The 27,679-nt window shown below is 33.0% G+C and overlaps 5 protein-coding genes across 6 annotated transcripts; all 5 read right to left on the reverse strand.

Annotated features, from left to right (window-relative positions):
- Positions 1–616: 616 nt before the first annotated feature.
- On the reverse strand, positions 617–1,111 carry LOC108456602 (auxin-responsive protein SAUR36-like). Its single transcript, XM_017755152.2, has one exon. It carries the CDS (start codon positions 1,109–1,111, stop codon positions 617–619), a length of 495 nt encoding a protein of 164 aa, XP_017610641.1.
- Positions 1,112–2,002: 891 nt separating this feature from the next.
- Positions 2,003–5,682, reverse strand: LOC108456600 (monocopper oxidase-like protein SKU5). Its single transcript, XM_017755150.2, has 9 exons — positions 5,106–5,682; positions 4,765–4,874; positions 4,411–4,681; positions 4,170–4,308; positions 3,463–3,829; positions 2,952–3,317; positions 2,779–2,857; positions 2,463–2,662; positions 2,003–2,349 (listed from the first exon to the last, which is right to left on the reverse strand). Exons 1-9 carry the CDS (start codon positions 5,244–5,246, stop codon positions 2,241–2,243), a joined length of 1,782 nt encoding a protein of 593 aa, XP_017610639.1. The 5' UTR covers positions 5,247–5,682; the 3' UTR covers positions 2,003–2,240.
- A 1,736-nt stretch (positions 5,683–7,418) lies between these two features.
- LOC108456599 (acid beta-fructofuranosidase-like) lies at positions 7,419–11,067 on the reverse strand. The gene is made up of 6 exons (XM_017755149.2): positions 10,482–11,067; positions 10,257–10,265; positions 8,565–9,421; positions 8,086–8,486; positions 7,926–8,013; positions 7,419–7,813 (listed from the first exon to the last, which is right to left on the reverse strand). Exons 1-6 carry the CDS (start codon positions 10,870–10,872, stop codon positions 7,619–7,621), a joined length of 1,941 nt encoding a protein of 646 aa, XP_017610638.1. The 5' UTR covers positions 10,873–11,067; the 3' UTR covers positions 7,419–7,618.
- Positions 11,068–16,998: 5,931 nt separating this feature from the next.
- Positions 16,999–20,624, reverse strand: LOC108454373 (uncharacterized). The gene is made up of 12 exons (XM_017752815.2): positions 20,325–20,624; positions 20,121–20,199; positions 19,950–20,025; positions 19,772–19,855; positions 19,517–19,621; positions 19,006–19,086; positions 18,832–18,896; positions 18,642–18,711; positions 18,474–18,551; positions 18,070–18,167; positions 17,815–17,950; positions 16,999–17,326 (listed from the first exon to the last, which is right to left on the reverse strand). Exons 1-12 carry the CDS (start codon positions 20,491–20,493, stop codon positions 17,180–17,182), a joined length of 1,188 nt encoding a protein of 395 aa, XP_017608304.1. The 5' UTR covers positions 20,494–20,624; the 3' UTR covers positions 16,999–17,179.
- A 1,309-nt stretch (positions 20,625–21,933) lies between these two features.
- LOC108457392 (beta-ketoacyl-[acyl-carrier-protein] synthase III A, chloroplastic) lies at positions 21,934–26,849 on the reverse strand. 2 transcript variants are annotated; one of them, XM_017756427.2, is made up of 9 exons: positions 26,490–26,849; positions 25,962–26,112; positions 24,782–24,930; positions 24,184–24,320; positions 23,877–23,982; positions 23,667–23,785; positions 22,969–23,033; positions 22,644–22,866; positions 21,934–22,527 (listed from the first exon to the last, which is right to left on the reverse strand). In XM_017756427.2, exons 2-9 carry the CDS (start codon positions 25,967–25,969, stop codon positions 22,306–22,308), a joined length of 1,029 nt encoding a protein of 342 aa, XP_017611916.1. In that variant the 5' UTR covers positions 25,970–26,112; positions 26,490–26,849; the 3' UTR covers positions 21,934–22,305. The 2 variants fall into 2 exon arrangements, with proteins under 2 accessions (XP_017611916.1, XP_017611915.1); XM_017756426.2 differs by having other exon boundaries at positions 25,962–26,849.
- Between the last annotated feature and the right edge of the window lie 830 nt (positions 26,850–27,679).

Raw genomic sequence — 27,679 nt, forward strand, 5'->3', positions numbered from 1 at the left:
TTTAAAAAATATATGCGTGTATATCTCAATATATATTCTATAGCACGTGAAACTTACCCTAAAGTTGCAATATTGTATGATATTTCAAAAGTCATCTAAGAATGTGGATATTCCCAAGATCAAGATTCAGAATATGAATCACATTTTAACCTTTAAAGGTTGAAATATTTGAATTTTACATGGTAAGGGATTTGAATTTTGAATTTTAATATTTACCATTAATATTATTATTATTAAATTACGACTTACTTTATTTAAAAATGCATTACTAATTCATGAATTTTAGTTGATTGGCATGGATTGCTACAGAACATTTCACTTTCTTTTTATGTATGTTAACTAGTGTTGATAACAACAGGATACAAAATACACTTATGAATTTTTGGCTAATTGGTATGAACTGTTTGATTCGATTAACTTGGATATATAAACTTTTTGAAATTACAAGTTGTAACTATAGCAGAAGTACCTTATCCTTAAGCTAAGGATTCATCAGCGTGAAAAAAAATTAATATTCTATGATGCAATTTCATGCAATGATTCTCGTAAGACTATGCCAAAGAACCTATATTCACAAAGATTTACTGAACGATGAAAACAACAGTGAAAGATAACATTAACGGCCACGATGTTTTCTGCGTCGGCAATGATCCCAATCGGCAATTCTCATCTTAACCTTCTCAAACTCCGAAATCCTACAAGCCAATGTGATCCCTCCCAATTGATTGAACCCGTAAATCTGCTCCGACTCCTTCAACAGCTCTTCAAACAACGGGTGGTTAAAATAAATAACAGGCACTACCACCCTCCTCTTATCACCTCCTGATTCCTCCACGTACACCGCAACATGCCCCTTCGGTACCCCGCCAACTCTTTCCATTCCCTCCTCACCCAATCGGACATACCCCGGACCAGAACCCGAATTACAGAGCCCCTTCGTTCGACATCGAAGAAACCGGGCAAAAGAGCAGATTCGAGATAACAGGTTGCAGCATCTGATCCGAGGTCTCAAGAAACTGTTCCTATAATTTCTACTTCCGGGTCGGATTATCCATTTGAAAACTTTCGCTAGCTTACTTCCAAGCTTGAACCCTGTAATTTTCTTCATCATCTTTTTTGTTTTTCGGGGTCAGAAAAAAAACGAAAGTAATAATGAAATGGTTAGAGTTCAAAACTGAAACTAAGAACTGGGTTGTTGTCGGATTTGTTAATGGTGTCTGTTTTCAGAAATGGATCTCGTAGCAAAAGAATGCCTCTGTTTCGACGCTTTTCTCTGAAGAATTTTGAGTTCAAAAGAGAAAAAGGTTTGATTATTGGACGATAAGAGAGCTGTTTATTTATAGGAGAGACTTTCGAGTTGTCTGATTAGTTAACGTTAAAATAATATGTAAGAACAACGAGGGACGCAGACTTGGTCGGTGGTCCGTACCGGGCACACGGTCGAAACTCGAAATGCGGCTTTAACTCAACACGGAAATTTAATTATAGGGTCCAATTCTACTATCAGTCTCTGTACTAATTTAATCTTTTTATTATTGATGTATTTCGACTGACCACATTGAAAATATGGCATAATAACAATAATGGAATAATGGACCACATGCACTAATTGATAAGATCCTATTCCTTTACCACCCACACACTTCTGTTTTCCTTTCATTAAAGCAAAAGTGTTTCCTTTTTTCCTCATACTTGAAATCTATAAATGGTCCAACCTAAAGCTAGAAATTCTAACCTTAAAGCTATGTTCATATCTTATGTAGATTAATATATATTATGTGAAAAAATTTAAAAATAATAAATTTGAAACGGTAGAAACATGGTCCATTAAAGAATCAGCCTATATGTTGATGGACCGTGCTAGCATGGCTCATGTCCCGTAGACCTCTTGGATATTGTCAACCTGAATCGAGCCAAGCCCTTAATAGGCCATACCATGCTGGTATGCATGTACATATTCATATGTGTATGAGAGAACTTAAGAAAAAGTGTGAAAACAATATCCAAGAATGGTATGCTCCCAATAAATTAAACAAGGAACCCTTGATGCAATGCATTAACAACATTCTGAACCAAAACCCAAAAAAAGAAAAATAAAAAATAAAAACTAATAGAACTTATCAAAATCACCAAAGATTCATATCAACAACACTACACCCGCACGCCTAAACATACAAACACAAACCTTACGTGTGAAGCACGTGTTCGGACAAGCACAGACCATCCCGAAAGAAAAGCACCTAGCGGGAAACGAGGAAAAGGGTCGAGGCAATCATCAGCACCGTAAAGAACAGTTTTGATCTACCCTCTATGATTGATGTTGCCAATGACGATGATACATCCTGCGGCCTGAAAAGGAAACCAAGTAGAATTTGTAACTAGCCGTCATCGATTATTTTTCTTTTTAAAAGCTAACTTGGAGAAGAAAACTTTTCAGAAGATAATGGACTCATTTTGCTTACTTTTGTAATTTGCTTAGGGCACCGCAAAAGAGGGCATTATCGGGCATAGGCAACTCAGTTTTGTTTGTAGCCTCGGGATTGACAACCCTGACATATGTTTCTTGACCAAGATACCATGAGTCGAGGTTTTCAGTTCTAAGGTTCCAGACTCCGACGTTGTCAAGTGATATCAAGATTGCAGTCCATGCACCAGGATAAACCTACAAAGAGGGATATCAGTAGGCATTGTTGGTCGCAGGTCCAGACTATTATGTCAAATGGAAAAAAAAAATTGAACTTGCGCAAGCCTTAGAACCACATATCTCCTATGACCCACCTGTGTTGTGGAGCGGGCAATCCCGTCCCACTTATTATATGTGCCCCTGCTATTCTCCGACCACTCACCGTAATCCATTCTGCAACAAGATAATTGATGAATTTAGTATTAAAATCATAGTGCATATGGATACATATACACATGATGATGCGTCAAGGAAAACAAATTCCTACCCGACAACGAAAAATGCATATCCACTCATGTGATAAGTATGCATCTTAGTGTCATTGTTCTGTAGGATGACTTCCATAAATCCCCTATAAGTCCCATTAATAACAGATGTTTCCATTTTAGGTGGCCCTGTAAGTGGTTTATTGGGAAAATCAAGCTTATATACTCCTTTAATCTTATACTGGTCAGCAAGCCGGATTGGTGTAGCAGGATTGACAAAGGATATCCCACTGAGTGTCGCTCGTCTTTTCCCATCAATAGTCTCTGGTGGCTTGTTTCTCAAGACGTAAACTTCAGTCACATTAATCGAACCATATCTAAACGATCCCTGTGGGTTCGGGCGAGCACCACTGGCAGATACATTCCATCTGCATTATTTAAGCAGAGAAACTAAGACTGTGCAACCGACTAAAATGTAAATATAATTTGTTTTTAACGAAGGCATGCATTATAAGCAAAATGTTTGAAGTGTGAAAAATGTGCTCATGCACTCAAACCACAATGAGAACGAACCTGATAGATCTAGCTTGGTTCATTGAAAAGGTTTTGTCGAATTCATCCTGCGGTGGATCAGGGAGGGGACCGGATGCCTTTCCTTTCGAATTAGAATAACGCAAAATGGCAACACCGGTAACTCGTTTCCACTGCGATTCATTCACAAACCTGGCACTTGCTACAATGTAGTAATCGCTACTTGCATTCTGATCCGTGGTTAGCAGAAACGAATAAGACTGCCCTACATGTATGTCTAAGCTTGTGTAGTTCTGCTGCACCGTATATGATCCCTCACTCTCCGCAAGAAGTAAATTATGGCTCTGAATCCTGAAATTCAAGGAGGTCGATATTCCCACGTTGTGAACTCGAAGGCGATAAGTTTTCCCTGACCAACATAATAATGTAATGTTATAGTAATAACGAATTCCAGGCCAACCTATAAAATTTGAGGGTCAACAAATCTTGATACTCAGGTACAAGTATTATGACTGAAGTATAAATAACCTAACACTCCGCAATTAAAGTTCATTAATATCTAAAATACAACTCCAATAGGATAAATAGATGCAAATTACTCCTAAATTCCATTTCCTAGAATTAATTCCATTCTTTTGGTCACTAAGTTCTAAATACACAAGCAACTGGAATAACACAATAGAAATGAGTATCAGTTAAGCAAATCATCATAAGTCATAACTAAACAATGCATTGCAAGAAATAACCACCTGGATGGACGTTAATTGTTTCATACTCGATACCATCAGCTACAAGAGTATCATTATATCGGTAAGGACCTTTGCCATTAATAAGAACTCCATCTGGCATCCCTAGACCTTTTCCGGCATCAAGTGCCTTTCTCAAAGCCTGCAATCCAAAGGTATCCCCTCATTAGACACATTATAATCCTACACCCAAAAATCCAACCTCAAAGCCAAAAACATATATATATCCAGTAGCTTCACAAACCGTGTGATTTCGCGTGTACCAATCACCAATCAAAATGACAATGTCCCCATCAGGAGTGTCAAAAGGAATAGGAATTATAGGTCTATTGTTGATAATAAAGCTACCAAAACCACCAGCTGCCCTCTGAAAATGCAGTGATGGGAAATAAAAGAAACTCCCAATTTGGTCCTTAACTTGGAACTGGTAAGTCCAATTCCACTTAGGAGGAATTGGACAATTAGTGCCAAGAACTCCATCTTGCCATGAACTACGCCTCTGTTGAATCCCAGACCTAAAAACAACACCCAAAGATTCAACTAAATCATCTATCTTTGTATTTTGATATTTTTGAGTGCAAATTAAGTAAGATCTTACCAATGCATAAGTAAACTTTCGTCCAATTTGTTTCGAACATTGACGACAACATTGTTGTTGGTAGTTGAATTGATAGTAGGGCCAGGGAACTTGTTATTTATAGCAATAACCTACAAAGTAAATGCAGATAAAGAAACCATTAATAATAGATCCACAACATTAGTCTAAAAAAACTTACTTAAAATCTCAAAAGCTATGCGAAGTTCAAGTAAAAAAGGAGCTACTTTTTTTTTTCTTTTGTAGATCTGAAGCTAAAAATTGAAACTTTTAAAGCTGTTTAAAAGCAAACCATTTTCTCAGTTATGAAAACTAAGGAAAACTAGCTAAAGAAAAGAGCATACCTGTTGGGGAACACCCAAAGGAGAAGCAGTGATGTAAGTGACCTCAAAATCATAGAAAACAAATGGATCCTCAGCATAACACAAGCTTAAAAACAGAGCAATGTGGATAAGAAACCAACCCCAGAACCTACTCAAAGTCATTCTTTTTCAAGGTCAAGAAAAAAAAAACTCCTTTTGGGCTTATAAATGGGAAAAGCTTGTTATGTTCTTTTACATTATCTGGTAAGCAAAAAGAAGGAGAAGAGGAAACCAGAGGCTCTAAAGATGAAACTTTTAAGAGAGAGAGAGAAAACAACAAAAGAAACGGCTATAAGATTTTGCTTGATGGGTTGGGGTATTTTTTGGGGTTCTTTTTAGTGAAAAAAAAAAAAAAAAAAGAAGCACTTTGGTTACGATTGAAATAATAGAAAAAGCATTAGATTTGTCGGACGCTAGCCATCATTCAATTCATTAGTGGAAGAGAGAGAGAAAGGTAGGGTGACAACCTGTATCCAGTTCAGAGCTTAACATTGAAGTGGAAAAATGTGGTCTTTCTTTTATTATTGTAACATTAAACCATGTCTAATTACTTACACTTAAGAGGTGTTTTAAAGAACACCGGGTTTAACAGCTTACGCGTTGTTAGCCATATGATGGGGGTGAAACATGATTGCAAAGCGCATCATGTCATGTGGAGTGGACCCTTTTCGGTGAAATCAATAGGTTTGAAATGGCTGCTAGTTTCTTCCCTAATAAACGCCTCGTTTGACGGTTGCTTAAAAAACTAATGTAATCATAAAATATTGTGAATGGTGCAAATGGGAGGGTTAACAGTTAAATTAAATCGAGAAACAGAAAATCAAGCTAAATCTATGATTTTCGGATGGTTTTTAGTCTGTAAGGTTACTTGAATCCAGGAGCAAAGGTAAATAGAGGGTAAAGCATTTATACCATTTAATTATTTTACAAATTTATAAATTTGGGACATCAATAGAGCTATTTTACCAAATCAATGGGGCCAACACCTAAATTGAATTAAATTTTATTTTTATTTAATTTATTAACATAAGATAATGTCTAAAAACCATAAAAAAACCATTTTGTTAATAGAAAATTCAAAAATCAAAATTAGATTAAATGGTAGTGTTTTTTAATTTCATGCGAGAATTGTTTATGATTTGAATTTTGTTGATACATAGAGGCTAAGATGGAGAGAGAAACGGTGTCTTGGTTCGAAAAATAGAGTCGAAACCCCTTAAATAGAGTGTTTGAAATTACCTAAATTATTAGTATTTCGAGTTAAATAATCGAGTCGGATCTCGGATTGAGTTATTATATATTTTATTATCATCATATGCCAAAATTTAACTTTTAAGTTAGTTAAAATATTTTACAGGTGCTAGATAAAGTACTACTGATATTAGTAAATCTGTAAATGAAAAATAAATAAATAGAGGATAATATAACTGCAATAATCAGAGTTGTAATAAACGATATGGGCTGATCTTCCACTTTTGAGGTAGCCCGAATACTTTGATCCTTTGGGCTTGAATTACTTAATCTCTTTTAAATCCATTCATGCAAGGCTTTTGTCTCGTAACGTCCGTGCGCTTAAATCTTCCTAGTTTTATTATTTGCTTTAAAATTAAGTAAAATATCGATTGACTAGAGTTATTCATAGTTTGGGTCAGGTACTAACAAAATTTTAGTTCTGATTGATAACCACGGCTCAGGTCCAACCTAAAAATGGACATATATTTTTGCTCAACTCGAATAAAATAATTAATATTTGGGCCCGATTTAGACTATTAGTATTAATTTTTTTAATTTTATTTTTTATATAATTTTTTAAAAATATAATATACTAAATATACTAAAAATATTAAAATAAATGCTTTTAACAAATTGAAAATAAATTTAAAAAATATTTATACTTAAATAACATTAAAATAAGTATAACTTAACAAATAAATACTTCTAAAATAGTAGTAAAATTAACGGTGAAACAAGTGTTAAAAAGTAACAAAATAATAACAAAATAATAATATAATAGTGAAATGATAACAAAACAGTGGTAAAAGGTGAGAAAACAGCTACAAAACATGACAAAACAACAATATATTTTTTATTGCAAATTTGTGCTGGGCTCGAGACCAAAAAACTTTATTCGAAACCCGACTCATTTTTTAAACAAACTTTATTTTTTGCCCAAAACTATTTTTTCGGGCGGGTATTAGGGCCAAACCAGCTTACCCGTTCCACGGAGAACTCTACGATCCACTATGCTCCAATTTGTTGTGCTTTAATTATGTTGTTAGCATATCAAGAAGATGATTGAAGCACATGAAAAGCAACTAACGGAATCTATTATTAGAATAAAGAATATTTTACAGGCGGGAAAGATAGGTTAAGCTAGGCTAAGAGTGCTAAAATGGCAACCAAACATGGCTGCTAATTAAGCTTTGAGACAGTGGCCGAGGATGTTTGCATAAATTGGCTTCTCTCTCTCTCTCTCTTGGGAGTATAGGAAATGTTCATAAATTTGGATATGGCTGAATAAATGCAGAGTTCATCTGCCATGTCTTAAGTGACGCAGTTACATTGAGCTCCGTTGCATTGTTGAATAAAAACACTTTAGCTGCTCCATGAATCGCTTTTGTCGGATAAACCCTTGATGTAATCACTGTTCTTCCTCCTTGTCCAAAGCTTTCGATTATCGAATGATCCACCTGCACCCACAACATTATATTACATTCCATTCTCATCTTCATGCACTCTTCGGTAGGTTCAGTTTAAAAAACATCCGCCTGCATCGATGATGGAGGGAAGTTAAAAACTCACCAATATTCTGATGGATAAATTTTCGCCTCTCAGAACAGGAACCAAGCTCCCATATATGTGTTTATCAACATCAGATGCTTTAGATGATCTGCAACAAGACATTATCGTTAAGTTCTTGGCTCCTACATTTATAAAAAACCGGCTCAAACACCAAACATACCGAGATTGATCGTTGCAAAAGAATGTCTTTAGATTGCCATCGGATCCTTTTGTCATGTAGAAATACACAGGAGTCTGCTCACTCAGCCTCTCGTCTGCAAGCACCAACAGGCCAAATGGTCCCAATGCACCACGCTCGGCAGCTCCACCGCTGGTCACGCAGTCAAACGATGCATCGGACGACCCGGTTGCTTTATCCAAAGCATCGCTATCGATCTTGAACTCAGCTATGATATCCAACTGTGTTGCTGAATCGATATCTAGAGGAACAACAGATCCTGCCTGGATTCTCACTTGGTTAAATTCTTTGCCTTTCAACCTTAAACTATCTATTTCTTCCACTGGCCATTGAAGCAGATGAGTTCCGGTCTTCTTATCGAACAAAATCGTCCTCGGAATGCTCTGTTTAAGTTAAAATAGTTACATTATAAACATGTTCTGTAAATGAAGAAATCTGGGTTTTAATTGACGTTTAATTACTTGAACAGATGCCCATCCTTTTTTCACATCTGCTGCCTCACTATCGGATTCGCCAATCCAACCCCACAACACTCTTCTCTTCTTGTTTTGATCATAGAAAGTCTTGGCAGCATAGTATATCCCATAATCGTACCTTAATCCGATACCGACATCGATGTTGGGACGGTCTGGAATCCATGTACCATTGCGATCATTATAAGTCCCAATGGCATAGTAATCATGTCTGTCATCATCCAGACTTGCTTTCACCACATGCTTAATTCCATGTCCATTAATGGACGTCTCCAAGCCATTGTTTTCGGTTTCCGAAACAGGGAAGAAATCCACACATTCCCACATGCCAGTGCCAGGCACAGCATGAAGTAACCCATCTAACATCTCGTAGTTTATGAAGTCCTTAGTATCATACACCAAAGCTATGCCAGTTTTATTGATCTTGGACCCTATGGTGATCCGCCATTTGCCTTCGGAGGTTAACCAGGCGGTGGTCGGATCTCGGAAATCATTGGGACCGATGCCCGGTGGTGGGACCAGAACCGGGTTCCGAGGGTACTTGACCCAATGGACGAGGAGCGGATCGTATTGGTCGGCTGGATAAGCTAGGTTTTGAACTTGAACACCCTCGGTGGTGGACCCTGTATAAAGCATAACAATTTTACCATCATGGAGGATGGTTGCAGAACCTGTCCAGACACCATTTTTGTCGTACCACTGATCGGCAACCATTGCCAATGGGAGGTGAAGCCAATGGATCAAATCTTTGGATACAGCATGGCCCCAAACTATGTCGCCCCAAACGGGAGCGTTAGGGTTGTACTGATAGAAGAAATGATACCACCCCTTGTAGAATAATGGACCTGTTTTGTTTACCAATCATATGTTAAAAAAATCATAAATTAATCCATTCTTTTATAATTTTTCTGTTATTTTTTTTAATGGAACATACCATTTGTATGAAATTACATCAAATTGTATCTACACAGATTATAAATATGTTGCAATAAAGGTAGAGGAGATCATGAAATAAATTTAAACCGTAATATAATATTACTGTAATTTATATTTGCTTAAGTTAAATTTGATTAAAATATACTTTTTAAATTTTGCTAACAAGTTCATATTCATAAATCATTTAGCTATACTTATTTTAGGTTTACTAATATTTTTATTTTAAATTTTAAAAAGTTATTACCAAAATCTAATAAGAGGATGACAAATCAAAATTTTTCACCTAATTTTATCTAAAAAATTAAATTTAACTAAAAATTAAAAATTATAAAAAAAAATTAATTTATAATTCTCCTATTCAAAAACTAAAAGAGTGTGAAATGATGTATATCATATATCAAAAGAAATAAAGATATCAGATAAAAGGTGGGCCCCAGATGAGCAAAATAGAAATATGAATTATTGAGAATATTTTCGAATCTGGTTTTGACTAATAACCAGTATTTAATTTTCGAATTGATTGTCTAATCAATGAGATACTACCATTCAATCAATCAGTGGCAAAATAGCATAAAGTGGCTGCTAACTCAAAAAAAAAAAAAAAAACTCATTTAACTCATATTCGAATTATGTAAGGTTTTTATATATTTAATGAATCATAGTTTTATCTTATTCATAATTTAAAATATAAATATTTTAAAAAATAAAAAATGTGATAAAACATAATAATTATAGAGAGCTTACCATTAGGATCTGAAGCAGCACGAACCAGATTCCCACGTTAGAGCAGCAATGTAAAAACACCCAGCCATACCCCCAAAAAATAATGTAAAAATCAGCCTATGTAACTAGTAAAATTAATATTTAAAAATAATCTATACTTTATATTAGTATCGACAAAATTTACGACAGTATCAAAGAATTTAAAAACAAAAAAAGAAGCAGTGCAACTGTAATTTTCTTCCTTACCATTCATCCAATTCTTTTCAGGTTGAAAGTGAAAAGCTGTTCTTTGCCATGATAACATGCTATTGTTCCATGGATAGTCCGGTAAATCGCCGCCAAAAGCCCAGTTTGATTTCTCCGATACCCCGGCAGCCGGGCCACGTGAAACCGGCTTTAAATTCTCAGCCTTCTCGAAGGCCGTCGAAGCCAATGAACCACGTTCATTTTCATGCACGTCAACATAATCAACTGGCCCATTGTTTCTAATCAACAATGCAGCAAACAAGCCCACCGTTAACAAGCCGAAAAAGATCGAAACCACCACTTTGATGGGTCTCCGGCAGGTAGCCTGACCCGTCAGATTGGATGATCCATCGGAGCTGGAAACCGGAAGCAATGGATTGATATCCGCCATTGTTAAACGTAACTCGAAAAAGATGAGAGAATTAAGAGAAAAAGGCTTAACAAATGTGCTATGTTTCGGCCTCACTTCTCATTGCTATTATATACGAAATGCTTGGATGAGAAAACGAGGTTTGTGGGGTCATTAATGTTCCTGAAATTTACCAAATAATTATGACGATTATTTTGTGGGAAACTGGATCAATATTTATTTAATTATTTATAAACAAAACCGTAATTAAGATCATATTGTGTTATGCTAATGATCCTTGCAAATGTTGTCGACAAAGACAGATATTGTACAAGTCGAGTGTATGTTGTTTCAGATTTCCGTAGGTTAATAATCTATTCCGACAGGAAATTTTAATGATTTGGATTTATGCTAATAATTGAGCATGATAGATGACGTGTATCAACAATAATGTAGAAAAATATTAGTAAAAGTTGCGATTTCTCAACTAATATGAATTTTATTGGTGTTGTTAGTAGGGGTGAACAAAATTCGATTCGATTAGAAAAATTTGATAAAAAATTTAAATTTTGAATTAAATAGTTCAAGTAATTTGAGTTAATCAAGTTATTCGGATCAACTCGAATAAAAAATTAAGTTTTTCGGTTTAACTCGAATATGAATTATACAATTTGAATTATTCAAAAATTTGAATAAGAAAAGGCAAAACTACGTCATTTTAATAAATATTTACTCATTAAGTTAAAAGGCAAAACTATTATATTTGTTTATGTTATTAAATAATCTTGTACTTCGCCTACTAGTTAAATAATCGGTCCATGTAAATGCAACATTGAGTGTAAATAATAGGATTCGTTAACTCGACTCGATTCAGTTTAATTTGAAAAAAATTCAAATTGAGTTCGGTTGCTAAAATAAGATTCATCAACTCAACTAACTTAAAATTTTTCACTCGACTCGATCGAATACTCACTCTTAATTGTTAGTGACAATAAGCTAGTGAGGTGGTTAGAAACTTTAATGGAAGCTGGTAATTAATCATTGGTGGACTGGACCAGTGAATTATTCCATTTATCAAATTTATACTATGTGACTAATTAATTGGGTTTTACTTTAGTTATAAAACTAAATACTTAATTATTTTACAAAATAATAAATTTATGTTTTATATATCATATGATATTAACAATGGTTTACTATAAATCATTTTATCATATTTGTACTATAATATAACTCGAATTGTTAATACTAAAATAATAATAATTTGGTATTGCAGTAATAATAACATGAGAAAATAATGATATTTTACATTTGAGTTATTATTATTTTTATTGTAATTAATTATAATATTAATAAATTTAAATATTATTTAAAAAATATTTTTATTTTACAACATCATATCTAAAACTAATTATCCTCTCAAAGGTACTTTTTGACAGCAATGGTAAATTTTTTAAATGCATTTTTCAACATCAATGGTAAATTAGTCATAAACTATAAGTAAGTTTACATTTGGTCAGTTAACTTTAAAAAATTACAAAATGATCATTTAATTATTTAAAAATTTTAATTTAAGTCACTGGGCTGTTAATATTATTGTTGTATGACTTTCTTTATTCCACCACTTGTACTAATTGAAAGCCCTATTTCCTCTTCTCTTTTGTAGTTCAGTTTTTTTTCCATAGAATAACTTTGGACCTCATGAATCTACGAACCAGAGTCCAAACAAATTTTTTCTCTAATCTTTGACACTAATCATTAGATCAACTTGGCCCTAAGGTATATTTTTTACTTATTTATGGGTATTGATCTACAGTACTGATCATTGAATTGTCGCTTAGAATTTGCTATTTAAACTTTATAAAAAAATAACAATCCAGTGACTTAAATAAAAAATTTCGAATAATTCAATGATTATTTTATAATTTTTAAAATTAAATGATCAAAACGTATAATTTACCTTTAATTTATTAAAAAAAGTTCCCATCGATTAAACTAACTAAATCTGAGAATAAAAAGAAAATTGAGGGATTAACTCTAATAGCACGTCGGACGGTATTTAAACCTAACAGCAGCATTGAATTATTAAAGGTAAAATTGACAATGATAGGCAACTTTTATTTCTTTGGTTGTATTTCTCATATGCATTTACTCGGCTTGCCACCCCCCAAAAAAGGACATGTGATACAATTAAAATTCGATAATAGAATAAGTTGAATTTAAAGCAATTTTTAAAAAAAGTTATATTGGAATTTAAATTTAATTAATTCATGTAATTATATTTTAAGAAAAAATTAGTATTGATTACGTTTCTTCCAAAAGAAATATTCGGATCCATAGGGCGAAATCAAAAATTTTTTAGGGAATTGGAAATTAAATTGTAATTTTATTATAGGATGTAATTTTATTATTTTAATAGTGTATATATTTATAAATTTTAAATAATTAAATTAAATTTTTATATTTTAAGGAAACTAAAGTATAATTTTATATTTATTATTTTAAATTTTAAAATTTTAAAGAAATTTAATAAAAAATTTCTATTTTAAAGATTCAGATTACGGGTAATCTACAAAATAGTCACTTTTGTTTGCTCAGGTTATATTTTAGTCACTTATGTTTAAAATGTTATATTTTATTCACTTATGTTATTATTTTGTTACGAAGTGATCACTCTACCGTTAAATTCCGTTATCTCTCTAACAGTAATCATAGGTGGCAGTCTAACTAGATTTTAGGTGTCAACTTGGATTTTTAAATGGGATGAAAATAATTTTTTAATTAAAAAAATTAATTAATTAAAATTTTTAAACCTAAACCTTAACTAAAAAAATTGTTTATATCCTCTTTTTAATTTTTCTTCCATCTCTTCTTTTTTCCAATGGTTTTTTTTTCTCATTTGACTGGAAAAACCATTTGATTTCAACTATTTTGATCTTAATAATGGTTTTTCCAATCAAGTGAAAAAAAAACCATTGAAAAAATAAGAGATGGAAGAAAAATTAAAAAGAAAAGATGAACAGTTTTTTTAGTTAAGGTTTATGTTTGAAATTTTTAATTAATTAATTTTTAATTAAAATTTTATTTTCATCCCATTTAGAAATCTAAGTTGGCACATAAAATTTAGTTGGACTGTCACGTAAGATGACCGTTAGAGAGATAACGAAACTTAACGGTAAAGTGATCACTTCGTAACAAAATAATAACATAAGTAACTAAAATATAACATTTTAAACATAAATAACTAAAATATAACTTGAAACAAATAAAAATAATTATTTTAATAGATTACTCTGCTGATAACCTGCCAGCCGCCCATAATTTCGTCCCCGTGGATGGATTATGTTTCGTTCAAAATGTCTTCAAAATTGAATAATAATAATAATAAGACGAACTGATTAATTTGATAATTAACTTTCAACCTTTCTAATGATGACAAGATGAGTCAGCAATAAACAGGTAATTTGTGACGCAATCAAGACCAGAAGAAGGATCTAGACACCTAAAACACAATAAGAGTTGTATTTTATTCAAAATGTTTAAATTTCTATTAGATTATAGCATACTGCAAATGAAAAAAGATGTAACTAACAAATATATTTATTGAAAAATTATTTAAAAATTAAATAATATTTTAATTAAAATGATAAAATTTAAAATAATGTGTTTTTGGAATTTACATTATAAAAACAAAAAGAGATAATTAGTAATTTATCAACTAAATTATTACCAACTGATGAGTAAAACTCACTTAATAAGGGGTTTATGATAGTAAATATATTTAAAAATTAACAGAAATTGGTTAAGTATATATAAAGATTAGACATGTTTAAAGATTGAGTTATCCACTTAAGCCTGAAGTTCAATTTGAAATTTATAAGGATTTGACATAAATATAAAACTCAAAAATAAAATTAGTAAAAAAAAGTAACTCTATTTAAAAATTAAATTAAGCATTTAAAACTTGAGTCCAATTGAACTCATTTTCTAAGTTTGTAATTATTGTATTGAATTATATTAGTTATATATATGTAATTTATCCCATATAAAAATTAAATTTATAATAATATATAATACTATAATGTGAACATTAAAAATATATTAAATTATCTAATTTAAAATTTTAATAAATGAAAAGATATATGAAATTATTAAATATTAAAATAAAAAATATAAATATTTTTAAAAATAAAAAAATATAACCATTTACAACTATAAATATTTTTAAACGTATTTTAAAATTTCAGATAAATATAAATTTAATCAAATATAAAATATATTAAATCCAACCCCACCAAAAGTGAAACTTAAATCGTTCTTCGGCAGATTCTTCAATCAATTAAGGATTTCAAAAGATATTATTTAACCAATATAAAAGATGACAATTACAAGTGGCATAATTCCTATCAACGTAAAAAATTATTGGACCAAATTTAAACAATAAAATAAAGGAAAATAATTGTCACCAACAACCTCTTCACCGATGACAAAAACATTATATTGTAGATACAAAAGTAACTAATAACGTTTTTATCTTAATTATTAAAAAATATTCTTTTGGGTCAATTAATTTATTTTTATTATAAAATTATTGACTGAATTTATATTACAGGTTAATCGATACTAAATCAATTAAAAATCGATATACTCTTTTAAAATGATAATTAATATTAGGAAAAATTTTTGATACAGATAAAATTAAGGGTTGACAAATATATTCCTATTTTGTACACTACTTACGAAATACAAAAGTACACTACCAATGCAAAACTACTAATTCTTAATATTATTATAATAATACTTTTATGTAAGATTTAAATAAAATAACTAAAACTACATATCAAATAATCAAACACTGTTTGATAAGATTTATATACAATTTTTTTAATGATTTCACCTATAATCATTGTTGAATAAATTTTATACTACAAATTTTCGATACATTTAATTTCCTATTGTAATTTGATATCTCTATTTCTTGAAATGTGTCTTGAACTTATTTTAATTAATTTGTCAAAAAATTTGGTGTGATTTATACTTTTAGAATATATATGAAGACATGGCATATATATCTAGACATTTTATGCAATTGGATAATTTGATGTGGTTTGTACTTTTAAAAAGATGTTATATTTGTTATCAAAATATATTTGAATATTGTCACTTTATTTATTTTTAACAATTTTATTATGGGTTTTAATCGTATATACTTTCTTTTTTAAACAATGTTTAGCCACTCCCAACCTACGTTCTCCTGCATTGGTAACAATGTCCCATACCAATCTAACTAAAACTCAATCGGCACAAGTATCTAATTACTCGATAAAATTCATAATTTTTTTTATTAGAACTAAAGAAATATAATTTTAAAAATAAAAAGATTAAATTCGACAAAAATATAAAATAAAGGAATTTTTGATATAATTTAATAAATATAATATATTACATATATCAGTGGATGTATTAATAGGATAGATCTCATTTAATTGAAACCTAAATTAGATGGCATGGATTTGTGGTAAAATGGGACAATGGGTTGGAGCGGAAGGCAGCAATAAATGTCAACCTCTAATTTTATTATTTGCTGCCATTATTGAAAATTAATGAATGGTTGGTGGGAGAGGATGGAGGGGACTTTTATGCTTTCTAATCTTGGTTATGGTTTCTACAAGTGGAGTGTTATTAATTGGCTGTGGTTATATTTTAATGAATTATTGAGATTAACGTGTTTTTTTTATTAATAATTGTTTCATCTATTTTTAAGGTTTAACACATGGCCTCTTCTCAGTCTTTTGCTTGATTTAGTGGCTATTATCCTTTCTTACAAGCCACCACAAGATTATAAAAGAAAATCATTCAGTGGTATCCAAAATTATAGGCGGAATTTATGTATCCATCGACCTATGAATTTGTAAACACTGATTTATGTATTTAATCATAAAGTCAAATCAGAATATGATCACCCTCTCCTTACAAAAACGATTTATTCAAGCGTGCAGCTCTTAGATTCATATAAACCATGAACTTAATTATCACTTCTGATGCTAAATTTATGTAGTCCATGACTTTACTTGTGGGATTGAATTGCAATTGGTAGTTTTTTTTTTTTTTTTTCTTGTACAGAAATATAGTAAAGAGGAAAGCTTTGCCATGGGATTGAATTGCAAGTTTCTAAAACAGTAGCATTATGTTCATTGATAACATGAAAGATGGAGGATTGACATCAGATTTAAAGACCAACTAAACTGCTCTGCATAACCAAAAAGAAAAACGTAAACAACATAATGGAGTCAGTATCATCTTCTTATTTTATGGCATATGAGATGTGGGTCAAAATGGAGGGGCCATTTTAGACATTAGGAGGCGGCCAAATCTTGTCAAGTAATTCCTCGACTCGATTCGCTTGATTAACGTATCCTTCAAGTCCAGCAGCCAGAAGCTGCATAGATGCAGGTCCCATAGCTGATGCAAGGCTTAATTGGTCCCACTTTGTGAGCTGAATGCAGAGAGAAATTATCAGTCAACAACTGTTTCATGGTTTTCATTTAAAAAAAAAAAAAGGTGCTTAATCTTGATGGCTTCGAGATCACGGTTGTAAAAAGGTACATGGTCTAATTCATAACCAAAATTGCAGCAAATAGCTGATGAAGGAGCAAAGATTGGATGTGGTTGCGGTGACCATGGTCCAATGAATGGCTGTGAAAATGGTGAAGGAAATCATACAAAGACGTTTAAAAGAAGTTGCTCCAATCAAGGGATCATGAGTAACCAAATTTATACATAGAAATCACTATCTCAACATCGGAAGCCATGTCCATATCTATATGGGCTGTTTCATATTGTAAGACCATGAATGCAATGTCCTGGGGAAATCACTATATCAACATCGGTTGCATTTTGTCATTATAATGTGCAGTGAGTTCCAGTTTCCATTTCCGTGGTTTTTTCGGTTTTGACAATTGAAAACATGGGAAAATAGCATACCTCTTCAGCAGTGAAATCGTGGTTGGCAGCAGACTGTGGGGAAAGCCTCCTAATGTAAGAGTACTTCTCATCAGGAGCAGTAATTGATTCTTTCAGCGACTGCAATATCTTCAACGGTGCAATGATATAATCAACCCTGAAGGAATAAACCATACCACAGGTTTAAGAACCAAAAAAGAAGATCAATATTTGATTCTTAATTTGTAAGATTTCCATTCAAATAGATAATGGTGACAGTTTAGAGTCATATGATACCCCAGCAAACTGAATAAATCCTGCTTGTTTCGAACTGCTGCAGCCATAAGCTTTGATTTATGTCCATATTTGTGAATGTAGTTATAAGCTTTTGTCACCTGCAACAACAAACAACAGTAGACCAATTTAAAACAACCTGTTGAATATACTACATAAAGTATAAAAAAGGAACACCTAGTTAATACAATTAAAAGAACAATCACTTATTTCCATTAGAAAGATCCTAAAAAGCTAAGTCTAAACTTCAATGCGCAACAGATAGACTGTAATTCACTTCAGAGATCACAAGAACCAATGTGGCTGCTCAAAGAAACAATTGTTCAAGTTGCAATATTCAGCTGAAAATATATAAACCACAAGAAGCTAAAAGCCTACACTTAGAAATCAATAGTTGTTTAACTAACCAGACCTAACCCGGGATCCTCTCCTCTTTGAATGGCAGCTTCAATCTCAGGGTCACCAGAATGATTGCGTGCCCAATCCTGACCAAAGACAAAATGTGTTTCAAGGTTTATAAAAGATCAAGGTCTACAGACGAATGTCACCAAAAGTTTTCGGGGGGGGGGGGGATACCTAACACGGCCAACAAAAATCTGAATAACAGAAGCACCAGCTTGGGCTGCAGCTGCAGCTTGAGCAAAGCTGAACCAACACACCATAAAAAAGCAACAATTAGAAAAAGAAAGAAATGGAAAACATTTGTTTAGAAATTTCTTAAACTTTTATAATCAAGCAATATAAATTGTCAACATAATCATATACCTATAAACAAAAGTTAAATGTGTTTGTATACCCTCAGATTCAAGCAATCTTGAGGCTTCTATTCCCTGTATAACCAACAAGCAATAGCAAGAATCATTTAGCCTTTATGTACCGAGGCTATCAAAATCACTATCTTTAAAACCGAGTGTATACACAATTAATTGAGACACTTACTTGCCAAGTTGAAGGAATTTTAAACAATAAGCGCTCAGGTGGAACATCAATCTCATTATACAACTTCAGTAAGTCATGAACCTGCATATCCCAATATCCGAAATAAAAGGGAATAAACTACTATAACATATAAAAGGAAAAAGAAGTGTGTTCAATACCAACAAAGTGAAAAGTTTTCAAAGGCGACTTCGCTCATCGTATAAACCATGTTCTATTGAGGAGCATAGTGATCCATATAATACTTATATTTATGTATAACAAATAAGTCTTTCACTACATTTCTTATTTCAAAAGCAAAGAGAATAACCTCTTGTCAACATAAGACAAAAATTCATGGGCAAGGAATAAATAGTTCATGTCATCAATGATAATATTCAATTAAAACTTTCAACATTGCTTCTTATGCATAAGACCTAATACAATTTTCGACAATGAAAATTGGCAATGGTCGTGATACCAAACAACAATCAATGGCAAAGAATAAAAATGGAGACATAAGAAGAGCCAGTACCCTCCTAATAATACCATGTGTATCATAAGCCAGACGTGCATCCACTTCAGTTGAAACTCGACCTGGAACTAGCTTTGCCAAGTCACCACCAACATTTACTAAAGCCTACACTTTATGAACAACCAAAAGTCAAACAAATTAATGATCTAATTCTAGTTTTCCCCCCTTCTTTGCCAATGCAAATGAATATTAGATAGCATAACACCAAAAATTCATGCATTATTACTTAATAATACAGAGTATAAGAATACAAACCTTGTTAAAGAAACAAACCAACCTCAGTTCAGGATTGTCAAGCCTAGAACAAGTTGAATCCGCCAAGGCCATATCCACAGCATTCTAAACCAAAAATAAAAACTTAACTAGTTAATTTGTTATACATATAAAAGAGTTTAAGATATAAATATATATATATTCATATGACAATGCTTACTCTAAAAATGGTATCTGGAAGGCTCAATATACCCAACAGAAGTGAAGAGCTAACAGTTGCAGCTGTTGGTGGAAACCTATATTCAATTTATTAGTATAAACAATTAGTCCTTTTAGAGTAAAACATTCATTAAGATAAAGCCCAAAATTCCAAAAACAAAACAATCTTTACTTTTCAAAATCATCAAAGATGACAGTGTCAGGAACTATCTCACTGAAAGTAGACACAGCATCCAATTCAGTTCTTAACCCTGAATTTTCCCAAAGAAAAAAAAACAAATTTTAAAAACAACCCAGAAATTAAAAACCGAAGAAACAACTAAAATGGTTACAGATTCAACCAAAACGATCGAAAAGGAAAAGCAAGGTAGATAACCAGTGTCGAGAGAAGAAGAGAAGCCCGAGGAAGCACGAATAGCTGGAAAAGATGCGTTGAATTTGAAGAGTAGGCTGGAAGAAGGACACCCATTTGGAAATCCCAATCTTAATTTTGGTAGAGAAGAAGAGAGAAATGATGAAGGCGAAGATTGCAAGGAGAGTGACATATTTTTTTCCTTTGTTTTCGTGCGTGAGAGAGAAAACAGGTGAAAGTTCTTTTTAAGTTCGTTGCCGGATATTTTTAAATGGATAAGAGTTTTGCCAGGATGTATGCATTTTAGATTTTTGTAAGCTGATGGCCCCTTCCTGTCTGAATTATCATCTTCCAAATATCGGGTTATTTGTTTAGTTGGATTAGTTGGATTCATATTAAATTTGATTTTGCTTGGATTATTAATAGTTAAATATTGAATTTAATTATAAAATAATTATTTTCTCACATCTAATTATGATGTTCAGTAGATATTTCATCTGAATTAAAAGAAATTTAAAATTTTTTATATCTGATCTGTAACACTGCCTATTGTAATGTGAAATTAGAGGTATCTTATATCACACCTTAATATACATATAATAATATTCCTATAACTTTACTACTAATATCTCATATGATTAAGTTACATCCTATCATATCCTAATAAGATTCTTAATGACAAATAAAATATATATTAAGAAAACACATATCAAATTACTTATTTATAAACATCATCAGCACTATGTCAAAATACTGTTAAAACCTTTTATATTCTCTCCAAGCTCTCCAAAATCACCACTAACAACTCTCAACACACCATGTGAACCGCCTCTCATCTCTAACTTCACATATGATATCAACAGTTTCTACAAATTTTGTTATATCCTTGTTGAATCACCCAACGTTAAAAGCTTAGTCTTTGGTCAAGCTTAGTCTCATCAGACGCCTAAACTGGACACTTAAACTCAGCCTTGCCAAGCACCACGTCACATGGAGTGGCTCCATGCAATCCTCTAAATATATGTATGTACGAATGTATATGAGAAAGAAAACATACCAGCATCTGTCAATCTATCAATCCCCTGGGCCTAATGGCATTTCGCTTAATCATCTCATTTCAACTCTAATAGTGCTCTTAGCGGATAGTGTGTCACCTTACCCTCTACATTTATAGAGTAGAGTAGACCTAGCGTTCTCTTCTAAACACAACAATAAAAGAACCATTTGTTATCACTCTACCGAAATTCCACCCGTGAACACTATCACCTATGGTATAAATCAATCCAACATCTTATGTAATTTATTAGTTATAACAAATTTCTTCTATGTGATGATAATATCGAAGTTCAAGTTTATGATTCGGATTTGCATACTTAATTTATGTTTTGAAGATTGTTTCCCATGACTTCTAGAAGACTGCCATGAACAAAAATGGTACTTTATCTTACATGTTACGTATCCTGCTTTCCTTCTTTTCCTATTTAGGTCATGTTTTGGACAATAATTGGCAAGATTTGGAATTTTATCAGGACACTCGATTAACCACCTGTTGCTACTACCTGATTCATACTTGTAAGACCCCATGATTTAAATTTGTGTCCTTTCTCGTAAACGCATCGGAGAAAAACACATCTTTAAAAAATCGAACATACTTATGTCTAATAAATGCCCGGATCTCTCCGGAATCGGAATAACATTGTTTCTGATCTCACGAATGAATCAAGGAGGTAAAAGGGACAAGGGGTTACTATTACAGTACTGTGAGTCAAGAGGGCTGAAAAAGTTAAAAAGCCTTTAAGGGAAAGAAAAAAAACACAAATTTATTCGAAGTGAAACAACTAAAATGTAGCAGATTTCGAAGAAACAATAATGGAGCTGATGGAGATTAAGTGATTGCTAATTCCCATTATCTATGTATTTTTGGATCAGAATGCCGGAACTGGAGAGCTGTTCATAAGAATTTCTCTTCTTTCAAACATTGTTAATTTGGCTCAAGGGTAATCTTTCATCCCCATCTAATAATTGCAGATCCCCATGTTAAACCTGCACCAAAACCTGCAGCTGCAATCGTATGGCCTGGCTTCACCTTTCCGCTTCGGATGGCTTCGTCCAATGCCAAAGGAATAGATGCGGCACTCGTATTACCATAATTCGCCAAATTTGATATGACTTTTTCCTGGGGGAAGTCTAACCGTGTTGCGACTGCATCGATAATCCTCTGGTTTGCCTGCATTAATCAAATCCATCAGATAACCATTATAACCAACAGTATTCAAGAAAAATTCAATGGTTGCTGACGTGTAAGGGTAGTGGCTGGAATCAATTGTATCCTAAATCATATACCTGATGGAGCAATAACCAGTCAACATTGCCTGAAACAAGACCAGCTTTTTCCAAGGCAGACTCGATCGATTGTGGTACACATCGCACAGCAAAGCGAAAAACTTCTTTGCCATTCATCTGTATGCAGGAATAAGAGGACTTTTTCGGAGGGAAATCTAATGCCGAACCATTTGAACCCAACAGCTCATCAGTTTCATTATCATTTATGGGGGCACCAAGATGTCTGCAACAGGATTGACAGCTCTGTCAAATTCCTTAAGAGGAAGCAATACAGTATTTGTTTAGTACTTTAGTTATATAATATATGACTATGAGAGGGACTTACCTTCCACCCTCACCATCACTATGCAAGTCAAAGCTTAATAAACCATCCTCCTCAGCATCACAGGCCTACGGAATCGTTTGAATGACAAATCATATCATGTTTCGTTGTAAAAAATATATTATACACACAAGAAAGTTACCCTAGACCCATTAGTATGTAATAATGTCTTAGGTAGTTCAATCTCTAATATATGGTTCCTCCACCACGGCTACAAGAGTCTGGTTTTTAACAAACCAAATATAAGGTGAAAGACAATTCTCCACAATGATTTATAATTTCAACGTTAGTCTGCATGATTATTACAAGAACCTACATTGTATGCACAATGCCATGAAATCTGGCCCTAATTTATATCTAATTATGTTCAACCAGCCACTCAGATACATCTACTCCCAAAATTTATATCTAATTATGTTCATATTTTTTGAGAATGTAAGATGACAGCACCTTAATACAGGTACTTCCGATCCTGTACTTTCCATCCTCATATGCATGTAGACTTATTATTACCTGTAATTTATGGTCACTTATTATGACCACTGGTAGACAGAAATACTACATATGCAAGTACATACATAAATCAGATCGACATTACAAAGAATGAAGAGGCATTGCCTTCAGGCTGAACTAGAAATTAAATGACCATTGCATCTTCCAAGAAAGAGTTATCTTAAGAAAAGAAGTTAGGAGTGTATTACCTGAACTAGTACAGCACCTGCGGCATCCCCAAAGAGGATACATGTCCCTCTATCAGTCCAATCAACAAATCGAGAAAGACCATCAGCACCGATCACCAACACATTACGAAACCCACCTCCTGTAATTCACAAATGTAAAAATGTTTGATTGTATAGCATTAAATAGACATGACCAAAACCTCCTTGCTGTGAAGTAAACAAATTTATTACCCCTAATGTGACTAGCAGCTGAGATCAGACCCAGCACAAATCCGCTACAAGCAGCTGTAATATCATAAGCTAAAGGAGAATTTCTGCAGCCAAGCTCTCTTTGGATCTGACAGGTTAAATAATGGTTGCCACACAACAAGGTACAAATTACTATTTGATAAAACATACACAAATGACTGTTCAAACAAGCACATATGCGTTGTCTGAATATAGAGAAAATAATATAAAAACATGCTATTATTTGTGCCAGTAAACACAAAATGTTTTCTTCACATTGGGAAATAAATGTTAACCTAGTCGCCTATACCTGTGGAGCAGAACCAAAAATATCTTCTGGAGTAGATGTGCACATCAAGATTAGGTCAAGATCGTTAGGATCAAAATCTGCCATTTCAAGAGCTTTCTGTGCCGCTTCAACTGCTAGCTTTTTCAAACTTTCCTTTCCTGTAAGAGCAATTGTCAATAAGAATCTCCACACTGAACCACGGTGAAACAATGATGACAATATATATAAGGGATGTAAGCTTTCCATCTTTTGCTAAAGAAAATGACACAGGCAAACAAGGTTTCTATTTAGACACAAGTGATGCAACATTTAAGCAGGGCCAAATTATGTCTTATTGTAAAGGGAAAATGCTCTATCAACTTTTCTTTCAACCTCTTAAGAAATGGCAAGCTTAATAGGCTGTATTCAAAACCGATTAAACTCCAAGCTTAATAGGCTGTATTCAAAACTGATTAAACTCAGCATATCGAGTCTGGGGCTTTCTAACTGGAACATCTGTTCACATGATTTAAGATAAAAATTTTAATCACATCAATGGATATTTGACACAAGCAGTAAATGCCAGCTAAATAGTCAACAAATATTCTGCACATAGTACTAGTATGGAGTGTATTCTGACCTGACATTACCCGTCGATTTCGTATTCCAGTGCGGACAGAGATCCATTCATCAGATGTATCAACTATTTTCGAAAGATCATCATTGGAAACAGAAAGAGATGGCACTGCTGACCCGCAGCCAACTAACTTACAGCCTTTCCTGACAAGCCTGTATTTTCCCGAAGTACAATTAAATCAGGAAAACCATTACCCTTCAATAAGTAGTAAATCAACAAATAAAAACAAGGCTGCATCCCGATTCTGAAGGCCAGATTAATATTGTTTTTCACCAGTCAAGTACTCACTGACTAATGTTGAATTATCAATCACTAAGATGGCCTCCTGGAGACAAAATGAACCAAAAACGGATTCATTGCAACAAATAAAAACAAGGCTGCATCCCGATTCTGAAGGCCAGATTAATATTGTTTTTCACCAGTCAAGTACTCACTGACTAATGTTGAATTATCAATCACTAAGATGGCCTCCTGGAGACAAAATGAACCAAAAACGGATTCATTGCATCCAGCAACTAACAAACATGAAGTATCTGAATGGTGACCATATTAATCTTCAGCTCTTGATACAAGCAAGCAAAGCATGTAGGTATTAGCATACGAAAGTCATCTCTAGTCTAATGAAACTAACTCCAAGAGATTTCCTTTACTCTCATTTTATAGTCCAAAAGAAAGCTTTCTTGTATCATTTATATCCATGAACAAATATTAACCGATACCATATCAGTGTCAAAATCAATACAATAAATGAATCTATGTATGTCGAGACCGAGGTTCTTTAACTGCTTATTCAGCTCATACCAAATCCATCACACTAATGGGCATTGCAACCAAATGAGATCCTAATCTTTCAACCATTCAAATTTAATTGAGTTAATTACCCTGTACATAAGCTAAAAAAGCACATGCATGAAGCAAAAAACCCCTTTCATCAAATTTATAAATTAAATGCATCGTCTTCGTTCAACCCACATAATTCTCGCGAGTGCAAGAACACTTCAGCTTTCAACTTCACAAGAACTACAACAAGAAAACTATGAAATCCCAATAAAATTAATACCAATAGTAAACCAAAATTTCTTCTTTCTTGGACAAGTCATGCACATCAACTCAACTACTGGTACTCAATTCCAATCAAGCAAGAAATTATATATACATAAAAAAAAAAGCACAAGATATTTACTTGGGCATTCGAGATTCAGAAGGGGAAACATGCTTCTCCGCACCTTCAATGGCACTTGAGCACACTACCCTCCTCGAGATTCCACCAGAGAAGCAAAACCCAGATCGAGAAACGCCTATTGAAGGCTGAATCTTGCTCCTCAGCCTTGGAACTGAAGGCGTGAAAAACCCAGATGCATTGGCCATTTACACTCAACAATACCAAAAAATTAAAATGAAGTAAACAATAAACACTCTTTAAAACAGCAGAAAGGAAAAATTTTGGGAACTGCGTTTGCCTAAAGAATGAAAAAGAATAAAATACAAGTAAAACAGATTTCAGATAAGTATCGATAAGTTCATGCAAAACTTGAGCTAAAACAAAAGTTCAATTTCAGGGTTTTTTTTTTTTTTGTTTGGTAAAGATCTTCGGAGGGACCGAAGATGAAAGTAAACGAAAAAGTTTGGCGATGTTGCCAACACAATATTGAGGAAACTACAATGCTACTCTTAATTTCTTTCACTGTAATAACATGCAATGAGCTTTCACCATTGTTTTATTTGCTGCAAATCCAATCCAAATGTTGGGATTGTTTTGTTTGGGCAGATAGACACAGTGGGCGGTTAACAAGATTGAACTTTGGGCTGGTTTATGGTGTTCTGAGCGTACGTGGCAAATGCCCATTAGCTGATACTGCGTGAATTACAAGGTTCGGATTGCCAAGATTAATGGTTGAAATAAGCTTCAAATTAAAAAAGTCTAATACCATAGAATCAGTTGGCGAAGTCTTTAAATTCAAATTAGGCAAAATAGTTTGTTCGGCCGCACATTAACAACCAGATTTCTGGTATGACAACAAATTAAATTAAAAAACTAGGTTACGGAGAAAATGTAACAATAGGTGTAGAAATGGGTAACATAATAACATTCGCTATCTTATTAAATAAATGAGTAATTAAATTGAGTTTCGAGTAATGAAAGATTATTTAAATAATAGTAAAGTCAAGGGGGAATATAAGAGGCTGGTACAGCCTGGTCCTCTTAAGATAGAAATTTTATTATTTTATTTTTTAAAATTTTTAAAATTTTAAATTAGTAAATATAAAATTATATTTTGACCTCTTTAAAAATAATAAAATTTTAATTTAATTATTTAAAAATTACATTTTTACTATTATGAAAATTACAATTTAATTTCAACTCTCTCTGAAAAATTTTTTAGTTTCGCCATTGAGTAAAATTGTCAATTGAGTTTTAGCTCGATTAACATTGTTGTTAGTGCAAGAGAACGTGAGTTCGAGTGCGTTAAAGCGTATTATACTCTAATTTAAAAGTGAAGGATTATAGATAATTTTAAGTATTGTATAAAAAAAATTGCAAATAATTAAAATGAGAAATGAAGCTGTGTAGATGATTGAGTAAATTGGTTGGGGTTGGGCACAAAATATCATGTCAATAGAGCCTGAAATGAACTTTAGACCATTGTCTGCCAAAGTACCATGGAGCAGAATTATCTGGCTCAACCTTTTGTATACCCAAGCATTCTTTGATTGTTTGGTTGGGTACTAATGACAGGTTGCGAGCCTGGGAATTGAATTGTGATGCTGGATGTTTGTCATGCCAGACTGGGCAAGAATCTCGCGATCATTTATTTGTGGAATTCTTTTATGCAAGGAAAATTTAGAAAGGAGTTGTACAGCTCTGTGGCCTTCAAAGACTCCACGCCATGTGAGATAGAA

This window comes from Gossypium arboreum, chromosome 9 (assembly GCF_025698485.1).
Source record: "Gossypium arboreum isolate Shixiya-1 chromosome 9, ASM2569848v2, whole genome shotgun sequence".
In the NCBI taxonomy this organism is placed as follows: Eukaryota; Viridiplantae; Streptophyta; class Magnoliopsida; order Malvales; family Malvaceae; genus Gossypium; species Gossypium arboreum.

Bases quoted from the DNA above. Each gene is read 5' to 3' on its own strand.
- LOC108456602 (XM_017755152.2), bottom strand. From the start codon at position 1,111: ATGATGAAGAAAATTACAGGGTTCAAGCTTGGAAGTAAGCTAGCGAAA.
- LOC108456600 (XM_017755150.2), bottom strand. From the start codon at position 5,246: ATGACTTTGAGTAGGTTCTGGGGTTGGTTTCTTATCCACATTGCTCTG. The intron at 4,875-5,105 runs GTATGCTCTTTT...TTTACTTTGTAG, and splicing joins CTTTGGGTGTTCCCCAACAG to GTTATTGCTATAAATAACAA. The intron at 4,682-4,764 runs GTAAGATCTTAC...TGTTGTTTTTAG, and splicing joins GAAAGTTTACTTATGCATTG to GTCTGGGATTCAACAGAGGC.
- LOC108456599 (XM_017755149.2), bottom strand. From the start codon at position 10,872: ATGGCGGATATCAATCCATTGCTTCCGGTTTCCAGCTCCGATGGATCA. The intron at 8,487-8,564 runs GTAATTAAACGT...TAACTTAAACAG, and splicing joins AAGGATGGGCATCTGTTCAA to AGCATTCCGAGGACGATTTT. The intron at 7,814-7,925 runs GTGAGTTTTTAA...TTGTGGGTGCAG, and splicing joins ATTTATCCATCAGAATATTG to GTGGATCATTCGATAATCGA.
- LOC108454373 (XM_017752815.2), bottom strand. From the start codon at position 20,493: ATGTCACTCTCCTTGCAATCTTCGCCTTCATCATTTCTCTCTTCTTCT. The intron at 19,622-19,771 runs GTTTGTATTCTT...CATAAAGTGTAG, and splicing joins TGGTTTGTTTCTTTAACAAG to GCTTTAGTAAATGTTGGTGG. The intron at 18,897-19,005 runs GTAAGTGTCTCA...TTGGTTATACAG, and splicing joins AAATTCCTTCAACTTGGCAA to GGAATAGAAGCCTCAAGATT.
- LOC108457392 (XM_017756426.2), bottom strand. From the start codon at position 26,146: ATGGCCAATGCATCTGGGTTTTTCACGCCTTCAGTTCCAAGGCTGAGG. The intron at 24,931-25,961 runs GTAAATATCTTG...GGGAAAATACAG, and splicing joins TCTGAATCTCGAATGCCCAA to GCTTGTCAGGAAAGGCTGTA. The intron at 22,528-22,643 runs GTATATGATTTA...TGATTAATGCAG, and splicing joins ACTGGTTATTGCTCCATCAG to GCAAACCAGAGGATTATCGA.